General features: G+C 38.2%; 2 protein-coding genes and 1 non-coding gene across 4 annotated transcripts; all 3 read left to right on the top strand.

The window, feature by feature from the left end:
* Nucleotides 1-4851: 4851 nt before the first annotated feature.
* On the top strand, nucleotides 4852-11692 carry LOC113318014 (callose synthase 12-like). Of its 2 annotated transcripts, XM_026566142.1 has the most exons (4): nucleotides 4852-9974; nucleotides 10067-10350; nucleotides 11089-11159; nucleotides 11290-11692. In XM_026566142.1, the coding sequence occupies exons 1-2, from the start codon at nucleotides 4963-4965 to the stop codon at nucleotides 10122-10124; spliced, it is 5070 nt and encodes a 1689-aa protein (XP_026421927.1). In that variant the 5' UTR covers nucleotides 4852-4962; the 3' UTR covers nucleotides 10125-10350; nucleotides 11089-11159; nucleotides 11290-11692. The 2 variants fall into 2 exon arrangements, with proteins under 2 accessions (XP_026421927.1, XP_026421926.1); XM_026566141.1 differs by having other exon boundaries at nucleotides 4852-10350.
* Nucleotides 7985-8063, top strand: LOC113319832. The gene has a single exon (XR_003345814.1). It is a non-coding gene; the product is annotated as a small nucleolar RNA J33 (small nucleolar RNA).
* A 1036-nt stretch (nucleotides 11693-12728) lies between the features above and the next one.
* LOC113315747 lies at nucleotides 12729-13196 on the top strand. The gene has a single exon (XM_026564004.1). It carries the CDS (start codon nucleotides 12729-12731, stop codon nucleotides 13194-13196), a length of 468 nt encoding a protein of 155 aa, XP_026419789.1.
* Nucleotides 13197-17406: the final 4210 nt, after the last annotated feature.

Genomic DNA, 17406 nt, shown 5'->3' with positions numbered 1-17406 from the left:
ACAGTACGTAATACGGATCGGAAAAAAAAAATTTATGAACGTTGGAACAAAATTTATTTAACCACACAGCCTATAAGGGTTTTTTTTTTTTTTTTTGTAAATAAGAAATTTCATTAAAGGCTTAAGACTCGAGTCACGATTTTAGAGAGAGCAGAGGCATCTAATATGGGATTGTGAGAGTTCTCAATATTAGATTTATCTACTATGAAGTGTTTCATGCAAAAAACTGGTGGAGAAGTTCCCCATTCAATGTTTGATTTAAAGACCTAACCTGCTTTGCCAAAATATCAGCTACTTGGTTGCCTAATCTGGGAATAAAAAGAAAACCCAAAAAGTTGTCACATAGATGAGCTATTTGAAAAGGCGAGGGTACCCAAATATACTTCAAGCAAAAACTTTTCCTACCTATAAGTTCTTTCTCCGAAAGTGATTGTCTATGGACTGAGTCGAGACAATACAACTAATCGGTTCACACTTTATGTGATCGACTATGGATACGAGATCGAGACAATACAAAAACGAAGTATGTTTACTTGATACAAAGGTTCAGACTTAACCAAACACAATAGGATTGCTTATCAAGTAAATAGGAATTAACGTTTGTGTAATTTACTTTAAATTATAATAAAAAAATTATAATGCAGAAATATAAAGTAAATGACACAACAAGATTTTGTTAACGAGGAAACCGCAAATGCAGAAAAATCACGGGACCTTGTCCAGAATTAAATACTCTCAGGATTAAGCCGCTACACAAAATTACACCAACTTCGTATAGTTGAGACCAAGCAACTAAACTTATAGTTCACCTAGTTCCGTTTGTATTCCCACGCCTCCAACTTATAAATAAGTCACGTACTTGGAACAATTCCTTTGGTTCGTATTCCAAACAGTAAAGGAACAACAAATCTGTTTGGTATTAACTCTATTCAACCAAGTGATATGAGTCGGACAAAGGCTCTTCTGTTTATCTTAACATAAACTCCTTCGTCAGGTTCTTAGATCTATCTTATGTTCAATTACCAAAGGTAATCGTTAAGATTTTGTAATCAATACTTTTAATCACAAAGAATTGTATTGATGCCGATCTGCACAACTAATCAATCTAATCTACCATAAGGATAAACCGGTTATAATTTGATCCTCTTATACCGAAACAAGTATTGTGCTCACCAAAGATTATAAACCCAAGTCAGAAATCTTCAATCTCTTCTTTGTCTTCAAATCTTCTTAGATCTTCAATGAACACCTGCACACAACAACTTGAATCTCTTGTGATCAATCACGCACAGAACGGAGTCTGTTAACAATGGATTATCACAAGATCGTCTTTAGCACTAACAACAGTCTAAAGATCCCTGTCGAAACTTCGATCTAGTTTGAATGGATCTTATATCAGAAGAGAAGATTCTCAAGCATAAACAAACTAGGTGCAATCAAAGTTCAACCACCGTTAGTCAATCAAATCAATCGAAAACACAAGATAAACCGCAATTATCTAGTTTCCCACCAACGGTACTCGTAGAGCTTCTCAATCCCAAAGAAGACTTTAAACTGAGCGGTCGTAAGAGATTTCGCCTAATTAGGTTACTCTCCTCTCCGAATAGGCGGCTACACCAGTAACAATACAACCGAGGAAGTTTGCTGTCACGAAGGATTAGTTTGCTAGAAATGCGAACTTCAAGTATTTATAGACAAGGAAGTTTGGACACCAAGGAATTTCCAAAACCGAAAATATTTTCAAAAGATATTCCATACATTCCAAATTCGGTTTTCATAATTCCTTGAAATGCTCTGTCCAAAATAATGATCAAAAATCTCTTTGGAAAATCTCAACTAGTAAATGCACATTATTAATTCTCATTTTCCTAAAATAAAATTAACAACCTTAATTAAAATATTCTTAACTTATTTAATTTCGATCCTGAGATTTTCGTCGTGTAGCTATTAAGGAATAACTTTGAACAATAAAAGATAAACAATACTGCCTGTGTTCAAAGTGTGTCGACATCCTTACTTTGTAAGTCCTCTTTCATACTTACACCCTTGAAACCGATTTGCCACACTTCCAAACAAGTTTAGAATTGGTTCATCTGACTTTCAAGAACTATGTGATTGATTAAGAAACACTCAATCACAAATCATGGGTTTAACGGTTTTACCAAAACAAGTTTTGGTTCTACCTCCATGTGAGTACTGTGCATAGTCGCACTAGCTTTCCAAAATTCGGTTGACTAGGTACTAGGATCGGTTCCCACACATATATATGGTATCTAACTTATATGTGTTGCACATGTCCATAGGATCGGTTTCCCTTTGCCTAAAAACGTGTTGCACATGTTCATAGGATCGGTTCCCCTTTCTGTTATAAACCTTGCTACACCTCATACAAGGATCGATTCCCCTTTGTGATGTACCGAACCTCTTCATAGGATCGGTTCCCCTTTACCCAGATTCGGTCCAGTCAATCACAAACTCGATCATACCTCACAGGTGATTACTTAAGATCGGTTTCACTAATAAAAGTCATACCAATACATAAGTCAGGCCTTTGTGAATAGTTCTACCAAGAACACAAACAAGTCGTGAGCGGTTATACTAAATCACACATATTGGATGTTCACAAGATATGCAATGAATAACAATTCCAATAACACCTGGCAATTTCCTTTTCGATTCATAAACAAGTTTATGAACTTACTTCCTTAAAACACATGTAAAACATTATTTCCTAGGATGAAATCCTCACATCATACCCATACATAATCACAATAGCATTTAAACGATTATGTCGATGTCTTATCTACAAATTTTAATGGTTAAGCAATAAACTTCATATCGTATTCCTTAATACTATGTCTATCTAGAGTGTTCATGCTTCGCAGTTTTGTTTTCAATATGCACGACTTGAAAGATACGTTAGGGAATGAAACAGTTCAAGTCAAATATCACAAACCTCAAGCGGAAAGATGATGTTGTCGTTGTAGCTTATTACTTCTTCACTTCTTCAAGATTTCGCAATACTTGTAATGTCTCATATCCTAATACTTTCAAGCTAACCTATACGAAGTTAACTCTAGTACATAATCAAGCGTCTCTTAAATGAGTTTTGATTCACTAAAATATGACAACCAAACTTGACATACCAACGCTTGGTGGGTTCAACCGAGCTATGCTCTAACACTATTCTATTTGCTTCATTAATACAAGCTTTAGCTTTCCAGGAGATTCTGCATTTTTGCCATTTATGTAGTTGATGATGCTTTCACAGTCTCCTTCTATGCTGAAGTTCTGAAGTTGTTTTCCTTTAGCCCATCTTTCCGCCTGCAGCATTCCTATAGCCTCTGCCTCTTGTGGGTCTGAACATGCTGCTTGTCCCGCTCTTCCTCCTTCATAATCTCTTGTGTCATTTCTCAAGATAAAAGCATAAGTAGATGATAATGATTCAGATATCCAAGTAGCATCTACATTGATCTTTAGAGTGTTTATATTCGGGACTTTCCAAGCCTGATAAATACATTACATCCTAATAAATCTGTCGAAAATGTAAGCAAAGAAAGTTCAATTTCTTAGGTCGGTTCCTATGGGGTAGGGCATAAAGTTGTTTGGCATGGCAAATTTGTTTCTCCACTATGGGAAAACTGGCAAATCTTGGATAAAATAATATATTTGTTATGATAAGTGGGACCTTTATTAATAAAAAAATTATTTATATGTGTATGTGGCATATTTTTAAGGTTTTAATATATTTAGTGGGACCCGTATGGAGTAAAAGTAATATTAGAATAAGAAAAAGCAGGAGAGAATACGTTTTAAAACATTAGAAAACTACTGAGCGGTGGAGTCTCAACCGCCAGCGGTCCATACTAGATCGCCCGGTCAAGACTAGACCGCCAGGTCAAGACTAGACCTGGCCTGGCTAAGTGACAAATTTACCACTTAGCCAGGCTTGTTTGCTAGTTTGCCAGCTCCATAATGAGTGTAAAACTGGCAAACTGACCAGTTTGCTATACCCATAGGAACCAATCTTAGGAATGAATTATTTTTCTAAAACTTCAAAATTGCTAATAGGGGGACCGATTTGCTTGGGGGTGTACCAAAATACAAACAAGACAAAACAATATTTACCTTGGGGGTTGGTACACTCAAATTGGTACCCCGCTAGCAGCCTTGTATAATTTGTATTGGTCATGATTGAGGATTGAAGTCAACCCGGGGATGATGAAGGATAAGTTGTGATTGCAATGATTTACGCGTACTGCTTCAAGACCTATAGAAAGTAGTGCAAATTGTAGCCGGAGTTTCCAATTTTTGTCAATCTTTGTAAACAGACATCTTGACCCCAAGAAAATTGACGAGGAGAAAACGGCAAAACGCCCACTTTTCAGCGTGGCCCCACTAGATCTACAGACGGGTATATGTATAAATTCAATCTGAAATCCTGTTTAAAGTATCCACCGAGACTTGGTTATAGTCAAACCGTGGGATCTAAATTAAAAAGTACAAGTGTCTACAATAATGCTCAAATTCGCGGACGTTTCCAAACTCGAAAACTGAGCACTTTGAATGGTATAACCCCATGTTTGCTTTTTAGTAGTTATAACAAAGACCCCTTTTAATTCAAAAATTACAATTCGACGCCTTCCAATTTTGTACAATTAAAAACACCCCTCTTCCTCATCAGAGAAGCGCAAAATCTCAAGGGGCTGATAAGTATACTGCATCAAACGAAGGGATCGATTTGTAATTCCAGCTAAGAAATAGGGAGTAAAATAAAATAAAATAAAATGTTCCTTTTTCAAATTTATTCTTTTCCTTTTCTATCTCATTCTCTCTCTCTCTAGACTGGCACTAAAAAGAAGAAAACAAGAATAGAAAGAAAGAAACTCACAGTTGCAGAGAAGGAAGAAGAAAAACCGATCCAGATTACAACAGTGAGATTCTGAGCTCAATTTCTATGCGATGAGTTCTCATCAACGATCTCCGCCACCGTTACCAAGAGACAGAGGAGGTGGAGGAGGAGGTCGTAACACCACCGCACCACCACCACCGGAAGAAGAAGCAGAAGAAGTTTACAATATTATTCCAATCCATAACCTGTTAGATGACCATCCATCTCTACGTTACCCAGAAGTTCGTGCTGCTACAGCTGCTCTTCGTGCTGTTGGTGACCTTCGTAAACCACCGTTCAGACCATGGAGGAATGATATGGACCTTCTCGATTGGCTTGGTATTTTCTTTGGCTTTCAAATTGATAATGTTAGAAATCAAAGAGAACACATTATTCTTCATTTAGCTAATGCTCAGATGCGTTCACAACCTCCTCCTGATAATATTGATGCCCTAGATCCTACTGTGTTGAGGAGATTTCGTAAGAAATTGTTGCAGAATTATACTTCTTGGTGTGGTTATTTAGGGCATAAGTCTAATGTCTGGATTTCAGATCGACGTGGTAGTGGTATATCTAGTTCTGATCATCGCCGTGAGTTGCTTTATACGTCTCTATATTTGTTGATTTGGGGTGAATCAGCTAATCTTAGGTTTGTGCCTGAATGTCTGTGTTATATCTTTCATAATATGGCTATGGAACTTAATAAAATTTTAGAAGATTATATTGATGAAAATACTGGTCGTCCTGTACTTCCGTCCATATCTGGTGAAAATGCTTTCTTAAATCGTGTGGTTACTCCACTTTATCAAACGATTAAAGCTGAAGTTGAGAATAGTCGGAATGGTACTGCTCCTCATTCTGTTTGGAGGAATTATGATGATATTAATGAATATTTTTGGAGTAAACGTTGTTTTCAGCGTCTGAAATGGCCAATTGATGTTGGGAGTAATTTTTTTGTTACCTCTGGTAAAAATAAGAGAGTTGGAAAGACTGGGTTTGTTGAGCAACGATCTTTCTGGAATTTATTTCGAAGTTTTGATCGACTTTGGATAATGCATATATTGTTTCTGCAAGCTGCTATCATTGTAGCTTGGGACAGTAACTCCACTTATCCTTGGGAAGCGTTGAAAAAGAGAAATATGCAAGTTAAGTGTCTCACGGTATTCATAACGTGGGGAGGTCTTCGCTTTATTCAATCATTACTTGATGTAGGGACACAGTATACGTTGATATCTAGGGAAACTTTGGGGGTTGGGGTGAGAATGTTGATGAAGAGCATTGTTGCGGCAGCGTGGACTATTGCTTTTGGTGCTATGTATGGAAGAATTTGGAACCAGAGGAATCGTGAGAATCAGGGCCTTCAATGGTCACGTGAAGCAAATCGGCTAGTGATGAATTTCTTGTACGCAGCTTTGGTGTTTATTGTACCAGAACTATTAGCACTGTCTTTCTTCATTCTTCCTTGGATCAGGAACTTTATTGAAGGAACCAATTGGAGTGTCTTCTATGTGTTGACTTGGTGGTTTCAAAGTCGAACTTTTGTTGGGCGTGGTCTGAGAGAAGGTATTTGGGATAACATCAAGTACACACTCTTCTGGATTTTGGTTTTAGCAACAAAATTCTGCTTTAGTTACTTCCTCCAAATCAAGCCATTGATTGAGCCGACAAAGGCAGTTTTAAGACTCAGGGATGTTCAGTTGAATTGGCCTCAGTTCTTCAATGACGGTAACAGATTAGCAGTTGGTTTGTTATGGCTTCCGGTGGTTTTAATTTATCTTATGGATATACAAATATGGTATTCTATATACTCTTCTTTTGTTGGGGCAATGGTCGGATTGTTCGCACATCTGGGTGAGATTCGAAATATCCAACAACTAACCCTTAGGTTTCAGTTCTTTGCGAGCGCAATGCAGTTTAATCTCATGCCGGAGGAGCAATTATTCAGGACTAGAGGGTCACTGAAGAACAGGTTCAATGATGCAGTTCGCAGGTTGAAGCTACGGTATGGACTGGGTTCACCTTACAAGAAGCTTGAGTCGAATCAGGTGGAGGCACACAAGTTCGCTTTGATATGGAATGAGATTATTTCGACGTTCAGGGAAGAAGATATAGTCAGTGACCAGGAGGTTGAGCTACTTGAACTGCCGGCAAACACGTGGAACATTAGAGTTATCAGATGGCCATGTTTACTCCTTTGCAATGAGCTTCTGCTAGCTCTCAGCCAAGCAAAAGAATTGGTGGATGCACCTGACAGGTGGCTCTGGAAGAAGATATGCAAGAGTGAGTACAGGAGGTGTGCTGTAATTGAAGCTTACGATAGTATCAAGCGCATGCTGCTTGAAATAGTCAAGGATCGCACGGAAGAGAACTCCATCATAAGGACTTTGTTCAGGGAGATTGATCATGCAGTCGAGATTGAGAAGTTCACAAAAACATACGACATGACTGCACTGCCTCAGATCCATGCCAAGTTGATAACTCTAGTTGAACTCCTAAATAAGCCAAAGAAGGATGTGAGTAAGTTGGTAAATACAATACAGGCTCTGTATGAAATCTTGATTCGAGATTTTCCAAAGGAGAAGAGGACATCGGAGCAGTTAAGGGAAGATGGGTTGGCCATTCAGAATCCAGACGAAAACAAAGTTCTGCCGTTTGAGAATGTTGTTGAGGTTCCTGCTGCCGAGAACACATCCTTCTACCGTCAGGTGCGTCGTTTGCAGACAATTCTAACATCCAGAGACTCAATGCACAAAGTCCCCATAAATCTCGAGGCAAGACGCCGTATAGCCTTCTTTAGCAACTCACTCTTTATGAACATGCCACATGCTCCCCAAGTTGAAAAAATGATGGCTTTTAGTGTTCTGACTCCTTACTATACCGAAGAGGTCATCTACAGCAAAGAACAACTTGAAAAAAAGAATGAAGATGGAATCTCTACCCTTTATTATTTGCAGAAGATTTATGATGACGAGTGGAAGAACTTTAAGGAGAGGATGCGTAGAGATGGGATGGTCGATGAGGAAGAGATGTGGACAACCAGGGTGAGAGAGCTGCGGCTTTGGGCATCATATCGAGGCCAAACTCTATCTCGCACTGTCAGGGGAATGATGTACTACTACAAGGCTCTCAAAATGCTGGCATTCCTTGATTCTGCATCAGAGATGGACATCAGGGAAGGATCACAGGAACTTTCTTCGGTGAGACAGGACGACAGAGTTATTGATGGTTCGGATTCTGGCAGGGAACCTTCTTCGAGAAATCTCAGCAGGGCAAGTAGTGGAGTCAATGTGTTATTCAAAGGTCACGAGTATGGAACTGCTTTAATGAAATACACATATGTGGTCGCCTGCCAGGTCTACGGGTCTCAGAAGGCAAAGAAAGATCCACGTGCAGAGGAGATCTTATACCTAATGAAGAACAATGAGGCCCTTCGAGTTGCCTATGTTGATGAGGTCTACACAGGGAGGGAAGAGGTGGAATATTATTCCGTTCTAGTAAAATATGACCAGAACCTGCAGAAGGAAGTTGAGATCTACAGGATTAGGTTGCCTGGTCCCTTGAAAATCGGGGAAGGTAAACCAGAGAATCAAAATCATGCTCTCATATTCACCCGTGGCGATGCAGTGCAAACCATTGACATGAACCAAGACAACTATTTTGAGGAGGCTCTCAAAATGCGGAATCTATTGGAAGAATATAGGAAGTATTACGGCATCAGGAAGCCCACCATATTAGGAGTCCGGGAGCACATCTTCACAGGTTCTGTTTCATCTCTTGCTTGGTTCATGTCTGCTCAAGAGATGAGCTTTGTCACCTTGGGGCAGCGTGTTCTAGCAAACCCCCTAAAGGTACGAATGCATTATGGCCACCCTGATGTGTTTGATAGGTTCTGGTTCTTGACTCGGGGTGGTATAAGTAAGGCGTCTCGAGTTATCAATATTAGTGAAGACATTTTTGCTGGTTTCAATTGTACATTGCGAGGTGGCAATGTTACACACCATGAGTACATTCAGGTTGGTAAGGGAAGGGATGTTGGTTTGAATCAGATATCCATGTTTGAGGCCAAGGTTGCCAGTGGCAATGGTGAGCAGATTCTTAGCAGGGATGTGTATCGCTTGGGTCATAGACTTGATTTCTTTCGGATGCTGTCATTCTTTTATACCACGGTGGGGTTCTTTTTTAACACTATGATGGTGATCCTCACTGTTTATGCGTTTGTATGGGGTCGACTTTATCTTGCTCTCAGTGGAATTGAGAAAGGGATGAAAACTTCTACTAACAACAAAGCATTTGGTGCCATACTGAATCAGCAGTTCATAATCCAGCTTGGTCTCTTCACCGCTCTCCCGATGATTGTGGAGAACTCTCTCGAGCATGGATTCCTGAATGCAATTTGGGATTTCCTGACAATGCAGCTGCAGCTTTCATCTGTTTTTTACTCATTTTCAATGGGAACACGTACTCATTATTTTGGCCGGACCGTTCTTCATGGGGGTGCTAAATACCGTGCTACCGGCCGTGGTTTTGTTGTGGAACACAAGAGTTTTGCTGAGAACTATAGACTATATGCGCGTAGCCATTTTGTGAAAGCAGTTGAGCTCGGGCTGATATTGATATTGTATGCTGCATACAGCCCCTTGGCGAAGGATACTTTTGTGTACATAGCCATGACGATCTCGAGTTGGTTTCTGGTAATATCATGGATCCTGGCTCCCTTTGTGTTTAATCCCTCTGGCTTTGACTGGTTGAAAACTGTCTATGACTTCGACAATTTTATGACCTGGATATGGTGTCGTGGTGGGGTTTTCACTAAAGCAGAGCAGACCTGGGAAACTTGGTGGAATGAAGAACAGGATCATCTCAGAATGACAGGTCTCTGGGGGAAGCTGTTAGAAATAATTCTAGACCTGCGTTATTTCTTTTTCCAGTTTGGTGTCGTATATCAGCTGGGGATTGCCAATGGAAGCACCCATATTGCAGTATATTTACTTTCGTGGATTTACGTGGTCGTGTTTGTTGGGATTTACGTGATCATGGCATATGCCCGTGATAAGTATGCTGCAAAGGAACACATTTACTACAGGATGGTTCAGTTCCTTGTCGTCATCCTTGCTGTGCTTGTGATTGTCCTCTTGCTGGAATTCACAAAATTCAAATTTATCGATATCTTTACAGGGTTCTTAGCATTCATTCCAACGGGATGGGGTTTGATATCCATTGCCCAAGTATTTAAACCCTTTCTCCAGTCCACAATGCTGTGGGGAACTGTTGTGTCTATGGCACGGATGTACGATATCCTTTTCGGAGTGATTGTCATGGTCCCTGTTGCAACGTTATCTTGGTTGCCTGGGTTCCAGTCTATGCAGACAAGGATCCTCTTCAATGAAGCATTTAGCAGAGGGCTCCAGATATCTCGTATTTTAGAAGGCAAAAAATCTACCAAGGACTTATGACAGAAGGTATCTATTTTTTGCTGACATTTTCCAGCAGCTATTTGTTATTATATCTCTTTCATGGTTTAATACTCAAGTAGAAATCAATCTCTAGTTAAACTGCCTATAAATACGAGACTGAAAAATGAGATACCCGTCGTTTTTTATTCTTCTCTGTTAATGTGTAAGTTTAACTCTTTTGAACTAGTGGGGGTTGGGGACCCTGGACATCCCTTGACATCTATCAAAGGTAACACTGGGCATGGGAATTGCTTCTTAGTTCCAGACTGGAAAATGCAGAACCGTTCGCATAATAAATACAGTAATTAAATTGGCTGCCATTTAACCATAGTTGTCTATCAGTTCAAGTCACCTAAGTTACGGCTGATGTCGTGTATCGTGGTTAATGTGCTTCTAGGGTTCCTATTCGGTGAATACTACAATTTGTTGCTCTTTGCTATTGGCAGGTTGTAATTTGAATAAAGACTGTAAGTAGTTTATTAGGAACAAAAAAATGATCAAAATAGGGTGTTTTTGAGAAACATAATGAGTTTATTTTTTGACAAGTAAGCTCATTCCTTCACTCTTGTCACATGCCTTCTCTGTGAGTGTGATGAAATGACTTGCGAAACTGTAGTGTGTTTCAGTATAACTAGCCTCTGTATGTTGTTAGAAAGACTGTTAATGTCATGTTTTATTCTTTGTTTTCCATGTTAAGGTAACACGGAAAACTGACTAGTTGCTGTTATGTTTCTGTATGTACAGATTTTAGTCTGAGAAATAGATGAAACAGCTGAACGAAATTTCTCTTTTGGAGCCCTTTCTTCTTTTAGAAGGTGAGGTTTAATTGTTACTTGTTTCCTAAGAGCTTTGCGAACTTGTTTCTTTATGTGGAATATGCTTCAGTAATATCTCCCCCAGTTATTGAGCTGGTGACTAAAAGTATGAAAAAATATATGTTTTCAGAGGCTTGGGAAAGAGAGTGAAGTTCAGTAACCTAATGGCAGCCAGAATTTTTGTCTTGTGCATCACTATCTTGTAATTGTCCTACATTTTATATATTAAACTTCGTAGAGGAGGGAAGAAAGCAGACTCTTTCTGTATGTTATCTTTTTGTTTATCTTCCCTTTAATGGTTGTAAATGTGATATTTACAGTTTTTCAATTTCGTACGGGAGGTTCTTGGCAGTGTAAATTTATTATCAGTATAGAAGTAGGAGTGGTCAAGTTGATTGTAGTTCTCGTAGTATTGGTAGTATTGGAGTGTAGTGTTGTTTATTCTGCTCATGACAAACAAACAATTCATTGACAGTATAGTTAGTACTAATCTTTTCTCCACAAAGAAGATTAGTCTATTTTTTTCCTCTGCAGTGTTTTGCTTATGCATTTTGTCTTACAGTTTTACTATCGTTCCTCGTTTGACTCTATATTGGTCACAAAAGTGCTTTTGAAACAGTGAAAAGGAAATCGAGAAAACAAAAAGCGGTGAGAAGGAAAGTGCACGGGGCTAGCGAGTCCAGTACCCAATGAATATAAAGTTCGTTTGGTCCCTGTTTCTTTGGTTCCAAATTTCCAGTATCATTTTGGATTTTCTTGGTGGAATTCTTGTTATCCTGTGAGCCATAGCTACCTGGAAAAAGGAATCGTATTGGAGTGGCAACTTATAGCGACAACACTGTTTTCAATTTCATGCCACAAAAATTGATACAATAAAATAACTGCGAGACCTGGAAATCCATGTATAGCCTATTGGTTGGGTTGATTGTTGAGGACCCATGTCAATCGGATAGCTGTAGACAGATATGTGCCGGTAGGAAACCGTTTAAAAAAGATATGCTTGTTTTATGTGTAATTTGTACATGAAACCAACCTATCTTTCTGAAACCGAAAGAGTATATGTATGGCAATCTTACAACACTAAAATCCTTGTGCGGAAATTCATATTATCCTTTTTTTTTTTTTTTTCTTTTTGGGGCGTATAGTAAAGCAGTTTTTAATCTAATCAGAGACGTTTTTGAAAAATAAGCAGGGATTTACCCTTAACAAGACAAGCTCTATTTGCTACGCGCATCAATCTAACAAGTCAATGGGGTGTATATAATAGAATATATTTTCCACATGCTTTTTAACTGTCCTAACATTTCTTCGGTGTGGCAATAGGTACATTCTAGATGGGGTATTCAAATTCCCCTCAAACCTTTTGGACCTACCTGGTTCAAGGAAGTTTGTTCTCTGCGCCAGTCCGTAGACTCAATGCACTGGAACTCTTTATTTCCTCACTTGTTATGGCATATTTGGGTTTCTAGAAATCAATATGTGTTCTGCAATGTTCCGATCAACTGTCAACAAATCATTAACAGTGCTATCCAGGATACTTTAGAATACCAAACTCTTTTGCAGAATACTATGCCTGTCACTCATGATCATAAGCAGCGCATTCATGTTCAATGGAAACCTTCACAACCTTATCATTTTAAACTCAATACTGATGGTTCTGTTAATGATCGTAAATTTGCAGGAATGGGGGGTGTCCTTCAAGATGACAATGGTCAGTTTGTGGCTGCTTATGCCGAGCATCTTCACCGAGCAACCAACAATTTGGTAGAAGTTTGTGCAGTTCGTCAAGGACTCATTTTGGCAAACAAATTGGGAATTCGACATCTTGAAGTGGAGTGCGACTCTCAACTCGTTGTCCATTGGTCCCAAGGTATCTCCACCCCTCCTTGGCATATCAAGTGGCTAGTTAAGGACATCCAAGAACTACAGTCTCTTTTTTGTACTTGTATAATTATTCACAACTATAGGGAGACTAATCATGTAGCTGATTTTTTAGCCAAATCTGTCGCTGGCAATTTTTGTCTGGAGAGTGAATAGCTACACCACCTTCAGAGGTTTGTAATCTCCTAAAAGAGGATACTATGGGGAGAGCCTACCCCGTACTGTTAGGCTCTAGTTTCTTTTGCTGTTTCGCAGCTTATCAAAAAATAAAATAATAATAAATAAATAAATAAATGGGGTGAATATAATAGTTGCATGGGCGGAATAAATGAAAACCTTATGACAATGATATGCGTTTCGATTAACATTAACCAGTTTTTTTTAGAGCGCTTATTTATTTGGTGAACATTGATTGATACGACTCCAAATTACTGGAAATGGGACACGTTATGGACACCAAATTGTAGTCTAGGGTTGAAATTCTTATATAGCAATTGTTTAATCATGATACCAAAAGATCGGCTTAATCTAGACTTTTTTCTTTCTTTCTTGTTATATCGTATCTGATTTCTAAACTTCCATAAAAACGAAAAAAAAAAAAAATCATAAACATGTTGTGTTCATTGATTTTGAGTTTTATAGTAGTTCCGTTAGTATGAACATCTGATTTGAATAATAATCTCATACACGCCTAATGGGTCATATAACCCAAGTGCTGCTAACAATTACGAAAAGCATTTAAACTCAAACTGTATACAGATGGAGTCTAGATTAAGGTATAAGGCCCGGTCCTATGGGAGGGGTATAAAAGTTGTTTTGCCATGTCACGTGGCATGATAAATTAGTTTTCCCGCTATGATAAAACTCGCGAATTCTAATAAATTAGTATATTTTATTATATTTTATGGGACCCTTGTTAATAAAAAAAATCTGTTTATTTGGATTTGGTGGGGTCATGATTAAGCTTTAGGGATTATATTATATTTTGTGGAACCCTTTTATAATAAAATATGTTATAATAACTAAAAAGTAAGAGAGAAAAAATAAAAGTAAAATAAAAACTAAAAAATTACTTGGCGATTTAGTGTCGACCGTTAGAGGAGGAGATAAAACCGAGAGATCTAAACTCCACCGAGAGATCTAAACTCCACCGAACGGTCGAGACTCGACCGCTCGGTAATTATTTGACCTGGCCTGGCTAAGTGACAAATTTGCCACCTAACCAGACCGGTTTGCCACCTCCATAGTGGGTGCTTAAATGGCAAACATTCATGTTTGCCACACCCATAGAAAGGGGCCTAACAATTGCGAATTTTTTTGACACCCTGGCAAATCCCGAAATTCTTCGGGTGTGCAAGGGCGAGGTTTAGGTCTGGCTGAAGTCTGGAGATAGTTAATTAAATACACATACTCCATTGATGCTTATTGTAGGATATCGGCATCGTGCCTCGTTTTCATCTTGACGGATATGGTACTAAGAATATCCAAAATTCTAAATTATGGAATTATTAGTTGGTATTGCTCTGATGTGGGTAAATCTCATCCTTAATCTTAATTTAGTCTTACATGATTAATACGGTTTGGTTTGACAAAGCCATAGGCATTAACCTTTCCACGAATTTGCGTCACTAATGAAGTGTGAAACATCTCCACGTACGCATTGATCCATTTTCAAACTTTTTCTTTTTGATAATCACTCATATCCATATCCTAGTTAGCAATTCGGGATTCGACAAACGTACGGAACGGCAAACGTACGAGTATTATACAGTTTTGTAAAAGCCAAATTCGGTCCAAAATTCGGTCAACGGGACGTGATTCGTCAATAATTCGGAACGACATACGGTATAATTCGATTTATAAATGTGAGTTCGGCTCTGAAAATTCGGTATCTATATATAACAAATAATTTGTATTTATAAGGTCATAGACCAATTTTTATGCATATGTGTGAGTTATTTAAAAAAAAATAAACTTAATATGATGATATTAATAATATATACAACATTAGTTATCCAAGAGGACGTCGTATGGTGGTTTAGATGCTTGGTTAGTGAGTTTGAGATCTCTCTCACCTTCACCTTCAAATATCTTCAGTCGTTTTTGTTTCATAAAAATTACAACACGTCTAATATTCGGTCGTGTATGCTCGGGAGTCAGTAAAGCCCAAAAAGTGGAGTCTTTGAAAAGTTAAAGTTAAAGAAGTTTTGGCGAATTAAGTGGGTGTATCACTCGGAATACGTAAAATTCGTGAACGATTCGCGAATAATCCGGGAATATCACATAATACGCGACTTGGGTTCGGAGTTGCAAACGTACGCGAATAAGACGGTAAAATTTGTGATACGGAAAAATTCGTGAATGATTCGCGAATCATTCGCGAACTTACTACCCAACCTCATCCCATCAATGCTGGGTCTAACTCAACTATTCATATTGCAGCTTGGCTAGCATAAAAACAAATATTGAGAAACCGTCATTGCCGACAGAAAAAGATCTGGTCAGTCAGAGCATCCACAGTGGGCGAGTATAACCAAAAATTTGGGATGAGATCGTAACACAGTGGGACGGAGTAAAGATCAAATCCCAACCAAAGATCAAATTCCAGACCAAATATGGTCGCGACCAAATCCCAAATTCTAATATAGTCGGGCGTAAATTTAAAGTACGCTTGTTGCTGGGCGTAAATTTAAAGTACGCTTGTTAACGGGCGGAGATTTAAATTACGCCCGATGAAATTTTAATTAAATAAAAAAAAAAGAATGAGGCGGACTTTTAAAGTCCGCCTGATGAAAGTTGCAAAGAATGGGGCGGACTTTTAAAGTCCGCCTGATGAAATTTTAATGGGGCGGACTTTTAAAGTCCGCCTGATGAAATTTACAAAAAATGGGGCGGACTTTTAAAGTCCGCCTGATGAAATTTTACAAAAAAAAAATGGGGCGGACTTTTAAAGTCCGTCTGATGAAATTTTAATCATGTACCGTTGCGTCACAACACGGACTAAACCCAAATTTTGGTCTTTTTTTTGATCTTTGATCTTTGGTTTTGATCGCACCACTGCAGTTGCTCTCAGTGTACCTCTTTTTGGTCCCAAATACTGCTCCACTCAGCCTCACGACTACTAGGCCAACTAAGCCATTACATAGTGAGCCTCCTATTGTCGTGGTCCAAGTTTTTAGCTTTTTCTAACTGATTCATGAGTATTTGGTTGTGTTGGCGGATCAAAAATATTCGAGCAGTTTTATATATGCATTCGTCTTATCTGTTAAAATTTATTGGAAAAAATGATGATATGACAATTCTTTTTGTCATTTATAGACAATCCTTTTTTACATAAAATTTACCAAATGTGTTTCAAACAACAAAGCTAGTCATAAAAACTCAAGGTGACCAAACTTGTGGTACAAAAATCCCACTCAAATGTTGGGATCCATTAAAACTCCATCGTAAAGAAAATTGATACAAAAATCCCAAATTTTTAAAAATTGGTACAAAAACCCCAAATTTTAATATTGGTTTCATCAAATTTTATTTTGGTTTCATCAAATTTTATGATGAAACCAATATTGAAATTTGGGGTTTTTGTGTTATTTTTGTTTTTTTGAGGTTTTTGTGTTACTTTTATTTTCATGGGTTTTTTGTGGATGGATAGTGACACTTTTGGGGTTATAACTCGGGACCGTTCAAACAAATACAATATGACTCAACAATATTATGCATAAACTAAATTCACATGGCAATCTTTTTCTTCTAGAATATCTAGTGTGTTCAGAATCGCATATTTGAAGTTTAGATGTAAGGTGTAAACTGCATAGAAATAGCAAAATTTAAGAAAATAAACGAAAAAATAGATCGTTTTTGTCTTTTAAGCTCAAGTAAGTATCCCGACGGTAACTCCAATGGGGACCATCAAATCTATTGGTTTGCTTGTCCACATGGATGGACAAACTGACCTTTGGGCAATGGGGAAAACTTTACACGAAACATGTTAAGCAGAGCGGGTCTTGAGCCGAGACTCGTCTCAGTATGGGACGACCGTCTCATAAGGATCCGACAACGGTTAGATTTACAACAGGTAGTTTCATCAAATTCAATCTTCTCTTGAATTTTTTCTACTATAAATCTTTCTCTTGAAATGTCACATACGGCTATTTCTCTTTTTTTGTGAAGCCAAACTTGAGGCTGTTGTAAATAAGATGTGTGGTAATTTTAGAAAATTGAAAATGGTAAAAAGGAAAGAGTCGTGTAAGTTTTAGAAGTTAATCCAGGAAAATGTTCTGCTAAAAGGCAAAGAAAAGCTCCAGTTTTGAAAGTTAACAACCAAAGTTTCAAAAACAAAGGAGAAACAGTTCACGAGCACGTTGAA

Source organism: Papaver somniferum, chromosome 10, assembly GCF_003573695.1.
Source record: "Papaver somniferum cultivar HN1 chromosome 10, ASM357369v1, whole genome shotgun sequence".
Classification (NCBI taxonomy): Eukaryota; Viridiplantae; Streptophyta; class Magnoliopsida; order Ranunculales; family Papaveraceae; genus Papaver; species Papaver somniferum.
Note: the sequence above shows the minus strand (reverse complement) of the source record. Positions and strands in the feature narration are given on the sequence as shown.

What these genes read in the sequence shown, in the direction of transcription:
- LOC113318014 (XM_026566141.1), top strand. Translation starts at nt 4,963, where the DNA reads ATGAGTTCTCATCAACGATCTCCGCCACCGTTACCAAGAGACAGAGGA.
- LOC113315747 (XM_026564004.1), top strand. Translation starts at nt 12,729, where the DNA reads ATGCCTGTCACTCATGATCATAAGCAGCGCATTCATGTTCAATGGAAA.